Below are 15,994 nucleotides of genomic sequence, written 5' to 3' on the forward strand. Positions count from 1 at the left end.
CAGAGTGATGATTTGTGTGTCTGGTTTGATTTTAAGATTACTAAAGAAAACACAGAGTTGCTTTAACAAGATGTAACTTGTGATTTTGTTTGCATTTCAGCTGACGGCATCCTTTCATCTTTGTGATTCTTCTCTTTATGTTTGTTAAATGTTGCTGCAAAAACAAACTCTTTTTAGATAAAGATGCATTAATGAGGTGAACATGCATCTGCAGTCCAATGCTATCACAGCACAAGGTGTATATTATATGGGTAATTATCTGTAAAAAATAAGAAGAGTGCTCCAACAAACAAAAACCCTTCACATAATATCCTCTTTTCTTTTCTTTTTTCTTTTCTTTTCTTTTCGTTTCTTTTCTTTTCTTTTCTTAAATCTGATAATATAATTGCTAGCTTGTCTATAGTGCTGGATGAATTTAGTGTCTTCTTGGGATGCTAAAGATGTAATTAATGCAAATTTATTTACAGAGAACGTAGAAAACATCCAAATTCCTTTTCATTTCATAAGCAAAAGGTAACAAAATGAAGATTCTTGTGAAATCCTGGTTTTATTATAAATGTGGTGTCTGTACATTGTATTACATGTAAAATATAATCATAGCTGAAATAAGAAATATCACATTTTTATTCAGTTGTTGTGGTTTGGTTGTAGATCTTCCAAACTACCACACCCTCCTTCCATTCTTTACTGTGTTTTATTTGAGAGGATGTGCATGTACACAAAACCTATGTTCAGGCACAAAGAGAGTGGGGGTCTAACCATTGTTTCCACCATGAGACCCCTGTCCTCTTTTCCAAGTTCCTTGTTTAAAAACCACCCACTTGTTCATGAATATTCACTGCTTTACCTAATTGCTATTCACCCCTAGCGGTGTGGTTCCAGGTGCTGGTGGTAGTCAGGGGCTGTAACAAGGGCGAAGTGCAGCGTGCACTGCATCGTTCTGTCGACCCTTAATTTATCTCTAAGGGGGGAAAAATCACATAAACAGGACTTAGACCAGATTGACTCTGCAATCACCTACATGCTAAATGCCTACAGTCACATATATACTCAGTGTATTCATAATAATAATGTATCTTTATTTAGTTAGTCTGAAACTGCTTTAAAATATAAGGAAAACAATAAAACATGCAGCTGCTTAAGCTGTTGAAGATGTAATTAATATATGAGGCAAGTGAGTTTTAAAATAGAAAACTGGTTATGATGACATGATCTGATATAAAATATGAGTAAACATTATTTTTTTGTTTTTCAATCAGGTTCAGCCAATGGAAAATACTCCTGTTCAAAGATTTTCGTCAACCACCGCTGTTTCTCAGGACCCTACCTCAATAAGGGACGAATCGCAGAGCTGCCACAGGCTGTCGGACCCGGAAAGTGCACACTGGTCCTGAAAGAGGTGGGCCAATGTTAAAAACACTTTGGGGAGATGGAGAGGAGCAGTTTAATCAAAGAGCTGCACACTTTCAAAGGGGGAGGAGGAGGAGGAGGGCTGACAGACTCTGAAAGAGGGAGGAGGTGAAAGATGGAGGGTAAGACAGCGATGTCTTGTTAACCACCTGCAGTTTCCCAGCAGTGTCTTCATCTTAATGTGAGGAGCTGTCAGTCAAGTGTGTTTACACATTACACAGTACACACCACCACCACTGCTCAGCAAAACAGCCTGTTAATTTCTCTAGAGACTATGTGTGTGTTTGTGCGTGTAGTTTGGTAACAGCTCATTTTTGTAAAGAAGAATGTGATGTGCATTTGTCCTTTTGTTTTTGTGTCGTGTTTTGTGCTGCGTTTAGTCTTTTGGAGCAGGTACTGTGAACCTTCATGGGAACATTTCGGTTGATCCACAGGTTTATTTTTTTTTTTTAATCTAAGCTCTGCTTTTGCCTCCAGCTGCTGAGCATGCTGATCAACGCTGCTTACAAGCCTGGGCGAGTCCTGAAGGAGCTGCAGGAGCTTGAGGATCAGAGCTGGGACTTCCAAGAGGAGACCCTCAAAGCCAAGTGAGCAGACCAAAACATACAAAGTATAGGGGAACCTGCATCAGGAGAACAGACTCAGATTTAATCTGGTCATTTTCTGGGAAAACTTTCTTCAGCTTGGGAGTTGTAAAATTATAGTCCCTCAGGCCTTTATGCTCACTGTTCCCAAAATCATAACAGTTCAGGAAATCATCTGATCTTTTCCACTCAAAAATCGCTGGCAGGTTTTTTTGTTCTTTGGCCTTATGAATCCATTTTGCACCCCTCTATTGAATTTGTTCCTGCAGTGTTTTTTGTGAAGTCTGCATTTTCTTCTACTGTTGGCTGCACTAAGTCAAATTATTCCACAGCTTTGGGCTGCATGCGTCGTTGTTTTCTAATCAAAAAGTGTCCTATTTTTTCTGGCTAAAAGTCATAAGTTCTAGTGAGTCACCTGCAGGAGCCCACAAAGCACAAAGATCACATTCATGCATCAGTGTTTTCACTGCTCAGTTAAGAGGCTACTTTTAATTTACTGTGTCAGTTTTTGTTTAAGGGACTGCTTACTTTTTTATATAGTAATCTGTATCATATATTTATAGCAATCCAACAGTCTGTCCTGTATATTTATGCACACACTGTATATCTACTGAGTGCACTTTGGTTTAGATGCCAAACTGCATTTCATTACCATGTACTTGTACCTGTGTAATGACAAAGGTGAATCTAATCTAATCTAACCTAATCTAATCTAATTTTTACAATTTTCCTTTCATTCATCTCTAGGATGTTTTGAGTTTACCTTGATATCAGGATTGTTCTAGTTTATTAGAATAAAACTAAAACTAGCGTTGGAAAAAACACACTAACTGAAAAAGATTTTGTGTTTCAACAGCACTAAATCCAAGTGAAAACTACAATGAAAATAGAAATAAAACAAACCAAAATTGCAAGTAATTTTTTTTTTTTTTTTTGGTGTAAAAGACTTAGTGTTGCACTTTCTTTCATCAGTCTCTTTTCTCCTTCTGTAAATCAAAGCTTTCCTCACAATACCTTACAATAACTAACACTGAAATTACTCAAACCAGTCAATTACTCAGAAAACTGAATCTAGTTATATACTCAAAAAAACTAACAAAACTCTGGTTTGTACAATCATAAATTTGTACAAACATAAATGCTCTATTCCTCAGTGGACATACACAAGATGTGAACAAAGATAACTTTTTTAAGGGTTTCCAAAACAAACTCTTCGAGTTAGATTTTGAGAGGTCATGTGAGTTTGTAGGCCACACTTCCCTTTTCTAACCTTGGCCATTAAAAAAGAGTTTGCAAAATTGACCAGAGCGTGTCCTAAATGTGCCTCATCAGCTCAATGATCTGAATTCATGCCAGTTCTCAGAAACAGCCCACTTTAACATCGTTACCGTGCTGGCAATCATCATTCATTGTCAAGTACTTTGATGGATTACAGATTGTTTAATTATCCATTGTTCTCATAAATAACAGTATAATCGCTGGCTCGCAATGTCACATGATGCCCTCCCTTCTCCCTCATCCCTTCTGTTTCAGATATAAAGGGAAAACCTATCGCTCCACCATCCGTATAGTCCGCCTCGCAGACCAGATCCCAGACTTCTGCCGTAAGGTGTGTCTGAAGCTCCAGTGCTGCCCGAACCTCTTCAGCCCCATCCTCGTTACCGACAAGTGCCCGGAGAAGTGCTTCATACAGACAAAAACCAAATACAGTGAGTCTGTGTAATTATACGCATCACTTCCTTCGCCACAGTTATGAAGAAGACCCAAATCAAAGCTTGTGTCGCTGCCGAGTGTATAATTGCCTTTGATGACTAGTTAAGTTTTGTTTTGGGTGCATTGTTTGCAACATCTGCTGTGCGTCCTCAGCCCACTACTATGGGAAGAAGAGGAAGCTGTCCAAGCCAGCGGGAGGAGAGGAGACGGCAGAGGGGGAGCTGGCCAAGCCGACGCGCCGCAGGAAGAAGAGGAAAGCTATCTTTGTGCAGAAGAAAAGGCGCTCATCCACTGTGGACTACACTCCTGCTGGCTCACCACAGGTTAGATGACACTCCTCTTCTCCACTTGACGCCTTTTTTCTCTGTCTGTCTTCCTCCGTTACTCTGTGTCCGACAGAAGATACTTATTGAACCACCAGAATGAAAACAGACTCATCCCTAAAAATATGCTGGAGCCGGGAGGAAAATGAGCCCCACCGACAGGAAACGCAGCTCAAAAGAGATTTTAAATTTACTGTGGACTCGCTTATAATTTACATGTTGCTCACACCAATTACAGGCCTTTGAATTTAAATGCATGCTTTGGTTTTACGTGTGATGTTCCAAAAAGAAAAAAAAAACAAGCATTAGACTCTGAGTAACTGCTTAGGGTTTTTTTTACCAGTGAAACATGGAGTTTTTAATGGTCAAACTGGTCTGCAACCGGTTTTGGTCACTAAGATAGATGTTAGAGGATGGAGCCAAATAAATAATGGGATTTTATTGATTCTGAAATGGGCATAAATGTATCTGATTCCTCTAAAACCTAATGATAACTACAGTATTTATGTTGTATATATTAGTGAAGGCATCAGCTGAATCTTGGATACAGAGAGAGAAGATCATTTAAGAGTCGACTCAGCGTTTTATTTCTGCTTTAAAACAACAGTCCCATCAATAATGTCTTTCAGTGAAGAGGGGCTTCATTTCTGGGAAAAAAAAAAAGAAAGAGCTTAAGAACCCACAAAATCGTAGTCGTTTTAAGGGCAAATGGAAACACTTTGGTAAAAGCCCTACTTCTTTTCACTGTCATTGAAAAATCCAGGTAAATCTCTTTAATATGCAAGTATTCGCTGGACATCAGGGGGGTTTTTCTTCCTAAAAGTCTCTTTTTGGCACATGTGTTCTCAAAATATTAAAAAAACAGATTCTTGTTTGGCCATCTCAGTCCATCTTAGTCTCATAACCATGTCAGATACATTTATCAGTTGTTTTTGTGCAGAAAGAAGCCTCTGTGGATTATTTCTACCCATCATTTACACTGAAAGAGCATTAAAATTGGATTTTTAAACAGAATGCATCACTGCAGTTAAAAATGTGAACCTATTAAGGAATCTAGGTGTTTCTCCCAATTTGATATCCTACAATGTGAAATGGATAACTCACTCCAGTCTCACAGAGGTAACCTAAACCTCTGCAGACAACATGAGCTGTTAGTTGTGTCAGTTACTGGGAACTTCCTTCACCTCTGTTTCACAGCTACAGCTCACATGTCTCTTACTTTGAGACATTTTACGATGGTTAAGACAGCAGCATTTTCCCTTGGGGGCGTGGTAGAGGCCAAAAACAGAGCTAAAGCAGAATAGATGTTCAGCTAAATTTCAACAAAAGTATTTTTTCAGAGTTGTATTTTTGGGTATTTGTCAAATGACTAAAAACACAAATCTGAAAAAAATACTTTTGTTGATCTGTACCGGATGGATGGATGGATGGATGGATGGAATCTAAACACTACAGTTGTATGTAGTCTGTGGATTTTGAACAGGACGTATCATCTCCATTTATTCTAAATACATTTGGTTCCTAATAAAGTCGCAGGCATTTAATAGAGGAGGAAGGGATGATTCTCACATGGCAAAGGCTTAATTCAAAGTTATCTCTATCTTGGTGTCATGGAGGATTATATGTCGAGAATGAGAAAATGAAGTACAGGCCAAACTTGAAAATGTGAGCCTCACCCATCTGACTCTGACACTCTTTTTCTCCTCAGGACAGTGACGAGGAGCAGGAGGATGAAGAGATGGCATTGCAGTCGGGCAGTGAAGGCACCAGCTCAGAGCCTCGTGAGGACCACACAGACACATCCTCTGTGGAGGTGACCAGCAGTCGTCCACGGCGTGCCGCCACACTCCGCAGGGCAATCAGCATGGGCAACGCCATGAGCAACCAGGAGGCTACAGAAGGCCGCAGGAGGTCAACCCGCTCACTGTCAGCCTACAACCAGAACAACAACAAGTACCAGCCACCCAAAGGACAAGACGTCCAGGTCAGAAAGACCACACATCAGTCATGATATGTTGTCATGGAACACTTACTGTACAAAAGTCTTAGGCTACCTCCAGGTTTGCTTTCTTTTTTTCGTTTTTTTTTTTTTTTTTTTGGAGGGATGAAATGAGCATATGTATTCATTTCTCATTCTCTTTTCTTCAGATTCAAGAAAATACAGGGAATATGTCTACAAACTTTACACTTACTTTTTTTTTTTACATACATTTTACCTTGCCAAATTTTTAAAATCTTTTTCCTCTTTAATGACAAGTTTGTTTGATCTGCACATAATAGTGTTAAATAAAAGAAAAACAGAATTTTAATGGTTGAACATGACATTGACATTTCACAGACATAATGGGAGGATGGGAACATGCTGGACTGGCATTAACTCATTAAAACAGCACAATATGTCCCCTTTTACAAACCAGCATATAACAGCCCACAGTGCTGCCAATGGTCCAGAACTGTACAGTACACCTTAAATGCTGGTCTGTGTGTTTCAGGTGGAGGAGGAGGAAGGCCAGCTGGTTCTGGACAGGAACCCTCTGGAGTGGAGCGTAGACGAAGTCGTACAGTTCATCAACTCTACAGACTGTGCATCTCTGGCCAACATCTTTCAAGAGCAGGTACATACATAAATATGTTGGTGACAAATATCTTTGTCTGGGTGTAGTTTTTTCCCACTGTTGAACCTGTTTAATACATTGTCGCTGTCAGATTTCCATCTCTACGTGATAAAGTTGATAATCACTAATTATCCTGTTATATGTTTTTCTTATATTTAACTCTTTCAAACCTGATGTGTCATTGCTGACACACCCTACGCATACGCAGTTTGGATGGCTGTAACTCTGTCACTGTTTGTGCAATTGGAAAAATTCCAGTGGTTTCCGAAACCTGAGATGTTGTGCTTTATAGGTTTTATTGGGTCATTATGGTAATTTCACTCACTCCTGTACCAGAAGCTGGAGAAGAAGCCATTTTATCAGTATTGTAACATACAGTAAATTGTAAATGATTGCTAGATTTTGAAAGATCTGGGGAAAAAAGTGCTCTTAAAAAATGGGCAAAGAGACTCACCCACAGCATGTTCAAAATAAGAAAAAAGTCCAGGCCACCAGGTTTAAGGGGTTAAAATAGAAATTTCCTCTATTTTCTTAACAGACAAAGCTCTGCAATGTATTTGTTGTTTTAAAATGTAAGACGCTATATGGTACAATCCACATGAATATATGAATTTAAAAACACAACAAAACAAAAACACCATATGCAGCCCACAAACTCCCACTGTGGAGTAAAATGTTTTATTCAGTGGAGCTGGATCTTTATGTTAATGAATGTGTGTGTGTGTGTGCAGGACATCGACGGCCAGGCCCTGCTGCTGCTCACTCTGCCCACGGTGCAGGAGTGTATGGACCTGAAACTCGGTCCAGCCATCAAACTATGCCACCAAATTGAGCGCGTCAAGGTTGCCTTCTACAGACAGTACGCGAACTGACCAGGAAGCATGTCTGTGAGGACGCTATGGTTGTGCACGTCTGGAAAATCATTGGATTTAGTTCCCTCTTTATGGAAAAAAAATGGGAATCTGACGATGTGGATTTTTTTTTTGAAGAATTCCAGATTGCTAGAAGGGATTGTTTTCAGTGCAGTTGCATGGGAAAAGCACAAACTCAGTGACAGTGGAGTGAACTGTGGAAGATTTATTGCTACGATGAGCTGAAGGAATAACTTCTGGGATACTGTATGAAGATGTGATTTAGTACCCACTAAGACTTTCCCACTGCTGCCGCCAGCAGAACAAAACACATTGGAGATGGCCCATTTGCTTTACTGATCTGTGAAGAAGTTATTTTGAGAAGTGGATGAGTCGTTTCTGAAGACACTTTGGTTTATTTCTTACTTTATTTGTGATAGAGGAGCGTTTGAGTTAAAATTATAACCATAACCACTTACAGCGTTTCCCCCTTTTGTGTGACATAATTGGTTCTGAAAAATATAATGGAAAAAACTATTTAACATCCAAAAATTAATATATTTGGAATATTTATTGTGATCTTAATTTATGAGGAGTAATCTCTTTGGATGTGAAAAAAACAAATGAACATTTCTGACATAATGTCAACATTTTCCACTGAAACAAGCCTCTAAAGCAGGTTTTCAGTGATTCGCAAACCTGCTGTTTTTTCTAGATTTACATTGTATTTTGTGGGGAAAAAGGCATAAATAGTATTGTTTGACAAACTGACATCCTAAACTAATCTGAACTCAGTCTTGCTCTCTCCTTATTGTTACAATCACGTGAAATAATCCTGTAAGCTATTTTCTGTCCATCTATGCAAATGTGTTGCAGATATTTTTGATAAGAAAATAAATTTCTATTGATTTTTATGTGTTGGTCATGAAATTCCTTTAATCACAACAAAATCACTGAAACCCCAAGAACTTCCCACAGATGAGATTTTTGATCTGGTAAGTATGGAATCCTTTTACTGCCAATGTGATGTTAAAGAAAAACCTGTCAAAATGAAAAGTTTCTTACATGAATGACTATCATTTTTAGCTTACCGGCCGAAAGGCCGTAAACTTGTCGTCATGCAGCATCCGGCGGCGTCTGTGGTCATCTATCGTCCTATACAAAAACTTCAATCGTCTTCTTCTCCGAAACTACAATTCCGATTGACTTCAAACTTGGTATACAGCTTCTTTATGATGATGTCTACAAACGTTAGTGAAATTATTTGGATCTGGATCTGATTCTGGATTTGGTGCAACTTTGAAAAATTTTCCCATTATAAGAGATAGGAAGTGGATTGATACAATCAGTAAATATTAATGATATCAAGTTGGAATTTCAATTTTTTACAGATCTGATTGGAATATGATCAAAACATGGGCTATTTCTGTAATATCATGAATACCCAACCCAACAAAGCTGGTAAAGAGCTCGATCTCATTTTCACCCGAAACTGCATCACAGATGCTCTCACAGTCACACCTTTACACCTGTCTGACCACTATTTCATTCAGTTCAGTGTGTCTCTCCCTGAAAAACACTCTGCTCCTATCCTAGCACTTTCAAACATTCCATTTTAAATATTCTAATAAGGTTTTTCCCAGGATAACCACAGATTCTTTCACGATTATCTCTGGACCTGCTGCGGTGGTCCGGCCTCTTCCCTGCCCTCATCATCACCACTCACTTATCCTCAACCGCCTCCATGTGTCTCCCCCTACTCCCCCCTTCTCCCCCAGTCTCTATCTCTATCGCTCTCTCTTTTTCCCCTTCTCTACTCTCTCTCTTTAACCCCAACTGGTCAAGGCAGACGGCCATCCTCCAGGAGTCTGGGTCTGCTCGAGGTTTCTGCTGTTAAAGGGAAGTTTTTCCTCGCCACTGTCACCAGTCACAAGTGTTTGCTCCTGGAGGATTCTGTTGGGTTTCTGTAAATTGACTTAGAGTCTGGTTTTGACCAACTCTATATATAAAATGTCAAGAGATAACTTTTTTGTGATCTGGCGCTATATAAATAAAATTTGATTGATTGAGTGATTTAATTGGTTTTCCCCTGTAAGTCGCTTTGGAAAAAAGCGTCTGCCAAATGCGTAAACATAAACATAAACATAAACATACACATAACTGGGTGATAATAAATGGCATCTGGATACATTTCCCAAAGCTTTTAATTTGGCCGGTAAGCTACAGGGCCATTGGTCCTATTTTTAAATTATGAATTTATTTTTTATCACAGTGGTGGAAATGGGCTCCCACAGTGAGTGAAATGATGACCAGTGTCTCAAATAAAATAAAGAGTCACAACTGACGTCAGTCGACTCCAGTTACAGACTGAATGGCAGTAAGACAATTTACTGTCAGTGTTCAGCTTCAATGAAGCAAAAACACAAGAAACATTGAAATTGGGGGGAAAGGCAGTCATGCCATTGTATAGAAAGCTGCTTGGCCTGTCATGGAGCTTCACAGATTCATTGAGAGCAGTTTAATGTAGTTAACACAGCATCAGATACTTCAGGTCTGGAGGATCTTGGCTGCATGTGCAAGACAGATAATGTGCATGGTCTGGCCAAGAGAAAAAGTCCCCACCTGGATTTAACTCCTCAAATAATTCAGATCTTTCCCCTGGATAATTACTGCAGTGATAAATGCTTCATATGCAACAAGTTCTTCAACCCAAACTGATGCAGAGATCAGTTTGATGGATAGCACCTGTCTTTCAATGGATAATACAGGGGTTGGACAAAATAATGGAAACACCTTCAAAAATCAACAAAATATAATTTAATATGGTGTAGGTCCGCCTTTTGCGGCAATTACAGCCTCAATTCTCCGAGGTATTGATTCATACAACTTGTGAATTGTTTCCAAATGAATTTTAAGCCATTCTTCAGTTAGAATACCCTCCAACTCTTTTAGAGACGATGGCGGTGGAAATCGACGTCTTACTTGAATCTCTAAAACTGACCATAAATGCTCAATAATGTTGAGGTCTGGGGACTGTGCCGGCCATACGAGATGCTCAACTTCATTAGAATGTTCCTCATGCCATTCTTTAACAATTCTAGCTGTATGGATTGGGGCATTATCATCTTGAGGTGAAGGTGTTTCCATTATTTTGTCCAACCCCTGTAGTCATGTTTTCTGATGAGTCCAGACTGACCCTGTTCCAGAGTAATGGACACATCAGGGTAAGAAGATAGGCAGATGAAGTGATTACCCATCATCCCTAGTGCCCACAGTACATGTTGATGGAGTAAGTTGTATTGATTGCTGATCCATGCAGATGGTAACTGGTTTCACAGATTCCCCCATTAAATATAACCTTGCTGCTCTTCTGTGCAAACCACTCATTTTGAGAGTGTACTGTGTCATTATTTTGAGACAGGATTTTGAGTAACAAGGTTATCAAAATACTGTCCCAAACTAATGACATAGTAGGTTATTATTTGAAAATATTAAGCCGTTTTTGAGAAAGTTTCCCATCATTTTTAGATGGATACACATTTTTTTCCACATGACTGTTGGACTAATTGGCTTCCAGTGCTAAGGAAAAAAGGTCTAGTTATTATTCCTATGGAAATACCAATGTTTCCATGACAACTTCACACTGATAATGAGCCATATATTATTATTAATCCAACATAAACTCATAACTTTTTAATTACAAGTGAAATACATGTATAAAACTCTGTTTATCTAAATAAAAAACAGATCTCTCCTCACTGAGTCACAGTTACCCCAGGGAGAGAAAGGGTTAACAGATGCTCCCTCCTACGTGATGAGATATGGGAAGTCTGACTTGACTGTGGTTAACAGAACAAACTCACAGTTTAAGAGGAACCACAGTCCTCTGTGCTGCTCTCTTCAAACAGCTGTTCACTTGTTTTACATTCTTTAAATACTGTTGAATAAATACTTTGTCCAAAAGTTCTGTTGGGTTTCTGTAAATTGGCTTAGAGTCTGGTTTTGACCAACTCTATATATAAAGTGTCATGAGATAACTTTTTTGTGATCTGGCATTATACAAATAAAATTTGATTGATTGAGTGATTTAATTGGTTTTCCCCTGTAAGTTGCTTTGGAAAAAAGCGTCTGCCAAATGCATAAACACAAACATAAAATCTGTTTCTAGAATTTTAACATAAGGTATAAAAATGCAAAACAAAACAAAAAAGAACAACACACTGGAGGCAACTGATAGCACATAAATTAACACAGATTACAGAGATACACACACGGTACTGTGACATTTAACTGGGTATCCTGATCCTGGCTAAATATTCTGATTACCCTTCAAATAAATAAAAAGTATAAATCAGTTGGGACACAGTTAATTTGTACAAGTAAATAACAGTATTAGGTTTATGCAATGAGTCACATACTGTCATGGGTAATTAGTAATGGGTATCATAGACATCAGTTAAAACCTTGAAAAAAAAACCTGTTTCATTTGCCACTTGTCTTCAGAATAAATGTGACCACCGGCATTTTAATAACAGGGTATCAAATATGTCTCTTGATGGTTTTAAAAGTGACTTTTCCAAGAGTGTCCCACTGTAGGCAAAGACAATCTTGACAGACACTAATGTATTCCACAAAAGCCAAACAACACAATTACACATGAAATGAAACTGACTGTTTCCAAAACAAAACCAAGCCAAATGCTGCTGAGCAAGAAAAAACAAAAATTCTGAAATTGTAAACAATAGCAGTAATTTCCCTCTTTTCTGTGAAATGAAAGCATCTCCACCACACAAAGGGAAACCTCTCCTTCTTCCACAGACAGACAATAAATCCTCTGTAGTCTTCAGTTATTTAGCCATTATTTATATTGGACGTGTTGGCTGAACAGGTATCATCTGGTTAAACACAGTTGAATGCATTAAGACCAGACTCACATTCAACAGCAGGTGAAACAAAAGGAACAGGTGGAAGGTAACCGCTGAGAAGTTCTATAAGTACTTGTTTTGATTAGTAAGTCACTGTTTTCAGGTTTTTAAATGATCAGCATGTTGAAGCCTTGTAGAAGATAAATAATTGTGTCTGCTAAGAAAACAATAAACTGTAATCCTGTTATTAAGGGTAAAACCACAAGAAGAGGAACAAAGTCTAAAGGAAACATAATCCGCATACATGGTTTTCAACATCTGACACATTTAGCAGCTAAAAGGATACATTTGCATACCTCAGAGAGTGAATACTGGAGGATTTCTTTAAGTGAACACCAACAAATCTCCAAAAGAATAATAATAATAATGATGTCTTACTACCGGGGGGGGGGGGGGGGGGGGGGGGGCACAAGGGATTTGGGTCCCCGTAAATAAAACCTGACTTTGGGCCCCATCACTTCAATACCACACTGTACAGGCATGAATCAATATTCTGCTTACAACAGATTTTACGAGTTTGAGCAAGGTTGATGAGAAAAGGGGAAGTCATTTTTAATATTTTTTATGATAAAAGCATTAAATTATTTTTTAATGGATATACAAATACAAATAAAATATAGTTTTATTTTTGGATGGAAGTATATTTACTAGTATCAGGAGGAGTGGAACCTGGACCAAACCATATCTGAAATCAAGAGGAGGAGACAGCTTTTTGCCAAAAACAAAACAAAAATGATGCAAAGAACTAATATGTTTATATATGATATATTTATTGTGTTTGTGGAGCAAAGATTCTTTATGGTGATAGGCTAATAATTGTTGTACTAAGAAAAAAAAAAAGACTAATGTTCTATTATTTTCTGGGAATCATCCTCACTTTTTCCATTGTGGTGCCACTGCTTACAACTATTAGTCAAGTCAATTTTATTTATAAAGCACTTAAAAAAAACAAAACAAACAAACAAAAAAAGACATTGACCAAAGTACTGTACAGATTCAAAGCAGGAATAGAAATAACAGAAATAATAAATTAAAAAAAACAAAAAAAAAATCAAGTAAAATAAATAAAATGCCAAAATGTCAATTATTAGTCTGATTTAAAAAAGCCAAAGAATAAAAAAAATATTTTTAAACAAGTTTTAGAAGTATCAGCTATATGTGACGTACTAATATGGAGTGGTAGGGTGTTCTGTAGATTAGGAGCAATTACAGAAAAGGCCTGTTCTCCCCTGTGCTTCAATCTGGACCTTGGAACAACCAGGAGCAACTGGTCAGCTGACCTCAATCAACGAGAAGGACAGAGTGTGCTCAATTAAAAGATCAGAAAGATAAGAAGGCACCAACCCATGTAATAGCTAACAGTAAAATCTTAAAATCAGTTCTAAAATGAACCAGGAGCCAGAATAGAGAGGCTCAAACAGGTGTAATATGCTCTGGCTTATGTGTGCCAGTTAAGAGGCGGGCAGCAGCATTCTGGACCAACTGAAGGTGAGACAGCAGAGACTGAGAGACACCTAGAGGCTGTTACAATAGTCAAGCTGAGACGAGATGAACGCGTGAATCACCTTCTCAGAGTCTTTGAGGGAGAGAAAAGGCTTGACTTTAGTAAGGATCCTTAGCTGAAAGAAACTAGCTCTAACAACTGCATTTATTTGCTTATTAAATGTGAAGGTGCTGGCAAACATCACTCCCAAATCTTTAGCAGCAGATTTGTTGTAAGGACCCGGGGGGCCAAGGTGGCTAAGGGTGGCTTGAGGGCAAGGGGATCCAAACATTACAATTTCAGTTTTCTTTTCATTAAGATTCAGAAAACTATGTGCCATCCAACTTTTAACATCCTCTAGACATTCCAAAAGACACCTAAGAGGGTTAGTGGAGTTACATTTTAACAGCCCATAGATTTGTGTATCATCCACGTAACAATGGGAAGAGATACCATATTTTTTGAAGACAAGACCTAATGGAGGCATGTATAATGAAAAAAGGATTGGGCCAAGGATGGACGCCTGAGGGACCCCACAGGTGAAGGAATTAGAAGGGGAGGAAAACTTCCCCCAGCTTAACAGAGAAACTTCTCTCTCCTAGATAGGACCTAAACCATTCTGGGGACGAATCCTGTATCAAAGGCAGTGGTAAGATCTAAAAGTACTAGAATTGCCAGGTCCCTAGAATCAGAAAATAATAAAAGATCATTAAGAACCTTTGAAAGTGCAGACTAAGTTCTATGAAATTATTTAAAGCCAAGCTGGAATTCTTCAGTAAGATCATTTCTACCTTAAAAAGGTTTGGAGTTGAATAAGAGCAACTTTCTCCAACAACTTTGAAAGAAAAGGCAGTTTAGAAATTGGTCTGAAATTAGACAGAGCCATGGGGTTCAGGTTTGTTTGGTTTTTTTAACCCATTAAGACCCAGTGCTGCTTTTTGTGGCAGTTCCTAAATGATTTTTTCTCTGTTTCTATCTTTCTTAACTGATTTATCACCAATTTTTAAAATAATAGTATCCTCTGCGTTTTGCAATTTTTTTTTAGAGTAAATCATGTATTTTCCTGTATTTAATTCACAGATCATGTTGATGTTCATGAAAACTCAGAGTGAATTCAAAGTTAATTATATCAAAACAGAGAATGAAGAAAACTTGACTTTTTCAGCAAAGATATTGCTAACTGAATGTAAAAACAACTGTCTCCATCCGCTGTCATTGATCCAATTCCATGGGTTTTACTGGTGAATAAATGTTGTAGAAGATGACGGTGTTTCCATGTTCACTACAGAGCCTCTGAACGTCCAAATGGGTCATATCTGATGACCATGAAAATATGACAAACTGTATTTTACACCAAATATTTACATGGGTTGATAGGACTAATGGATCAACAGGTATTAAACAGTTTAGATCTGCAGATGGTTTGTGTTGCTGGTGGCTGTTGAGGTCTTTATGGGTTAAAAGAGGGTGAACCACAGCACACTTAAAATCGACAGGAACAGTCCCAGACACAAGACAACAAGAAATTACAGAAGCCACACTTGGCCCAACACAATCAAAGACATCTTTCAAAAGAACAGAGCAAAAAATGTCAACGGGACAAGCTGTGGGCTTCAAGTGACCAACCACCTTCGTTTATAAAGTCAGAGACAGGCTCAAACTGGTCAAAAACAGCTGGACATATCAGTGAGATCAAGAGATCAGAAGTGGAGGGTGTAATTTGTGACCTAATACCAGTAATCTTGTTGACAAAAAATTTAAGCAAATTGTACTACATTATACTCCATTACTACATATACTCCATATACTACATTATACTCTTTTAGATAAAAACGACCAATAATTTAATCTGGACAACTTAATATCATGTTCATGTTATGTTCAAAGACTATTCTGCCTGCTTTCAAGTGCAAAAAAAAATCGTCAAATCTACTTAAAGTAATTCATAAGATGAAAAATAAAGATTAGAGTCCACATTAGGTTGAATTTTTGGAGTATTTCCTCTTAATCATTTTGCAAACGTCCACATTTATCTGCATTTCCCTTAGGGTATCTGCTGTGAGGTCAAGAGGCGCAATCTGATGAATTAA

The 15,994-nt window shown here is 38.2% G+C and overlaps 1 protein-coding gene across 4 annotated transcripts in view; it reads left to right on the forward strand.

The window, feature by feature from the left end:
* Nucleotides 1-8,410, forward strand: part of sfmbt2 (Scm like with four mbt domains 2) — a 53,130-nt gene extending 44,720 nt beyond the window's left edge. For all 4 annotated transcript variants that reach the window (XM_030150082.1, XM_030150084.1, XM_030150083.1 and 1 more), the window contains 7 exons: nucleotides 1,260-1,399; nucleotides 1,888-1,997; nucleotides 3,528-3,703; nucleotides 3,861-4,030; nucleotides 5,739-6,014; nucleotides 6,523-6,645; nucleotides 7,377-8,410. In XM_030150082.1, coding sequence (XP_030005942.1) covers nucleotides 1,260-1,399; nucleotides 1,888-1,997; nucleotides 3,528-3,703; nucleotides 3,861-4,030; nucleotides 5,739-6,014; nucleotides 6,523-6,645; nucleotides 7,377-7,517 — 1,136 coding nt within the window. In that variant the 3' untranslated portion in view covers nucleotides 7,518-8,410. The remainder of the gene's footprint in view (nucleotides 1-1,259; nucleotides 1,400-1,887; nucleotides 1,998-3,527; nucleotides 3,704-3,860; nucleotides 4,031-5,738; nucleotides 6,015-6,522; nucleotides 6,646-7,376) is intronic.
* The last annotated feature ends 7,584 nt before the right edge of the window (nucleotides 8,411-15,994 follow it).

Source organism: Sphaeramia orbicularis, chromosome 12 (assembly GCF_902148855.1).
Source record: "Sphaeramia orbicularis chromosome 12, fSphaOr1.1, whole genome shotgun sequence".
NCBI classification, from domain to species: domain Eukaryota; kingdom Metazoa; phylum Chordata; class Actinopteri; order Kurtiformes; family Apogonidae; genus Sphaeramia; species Sphaeramia orbicularis.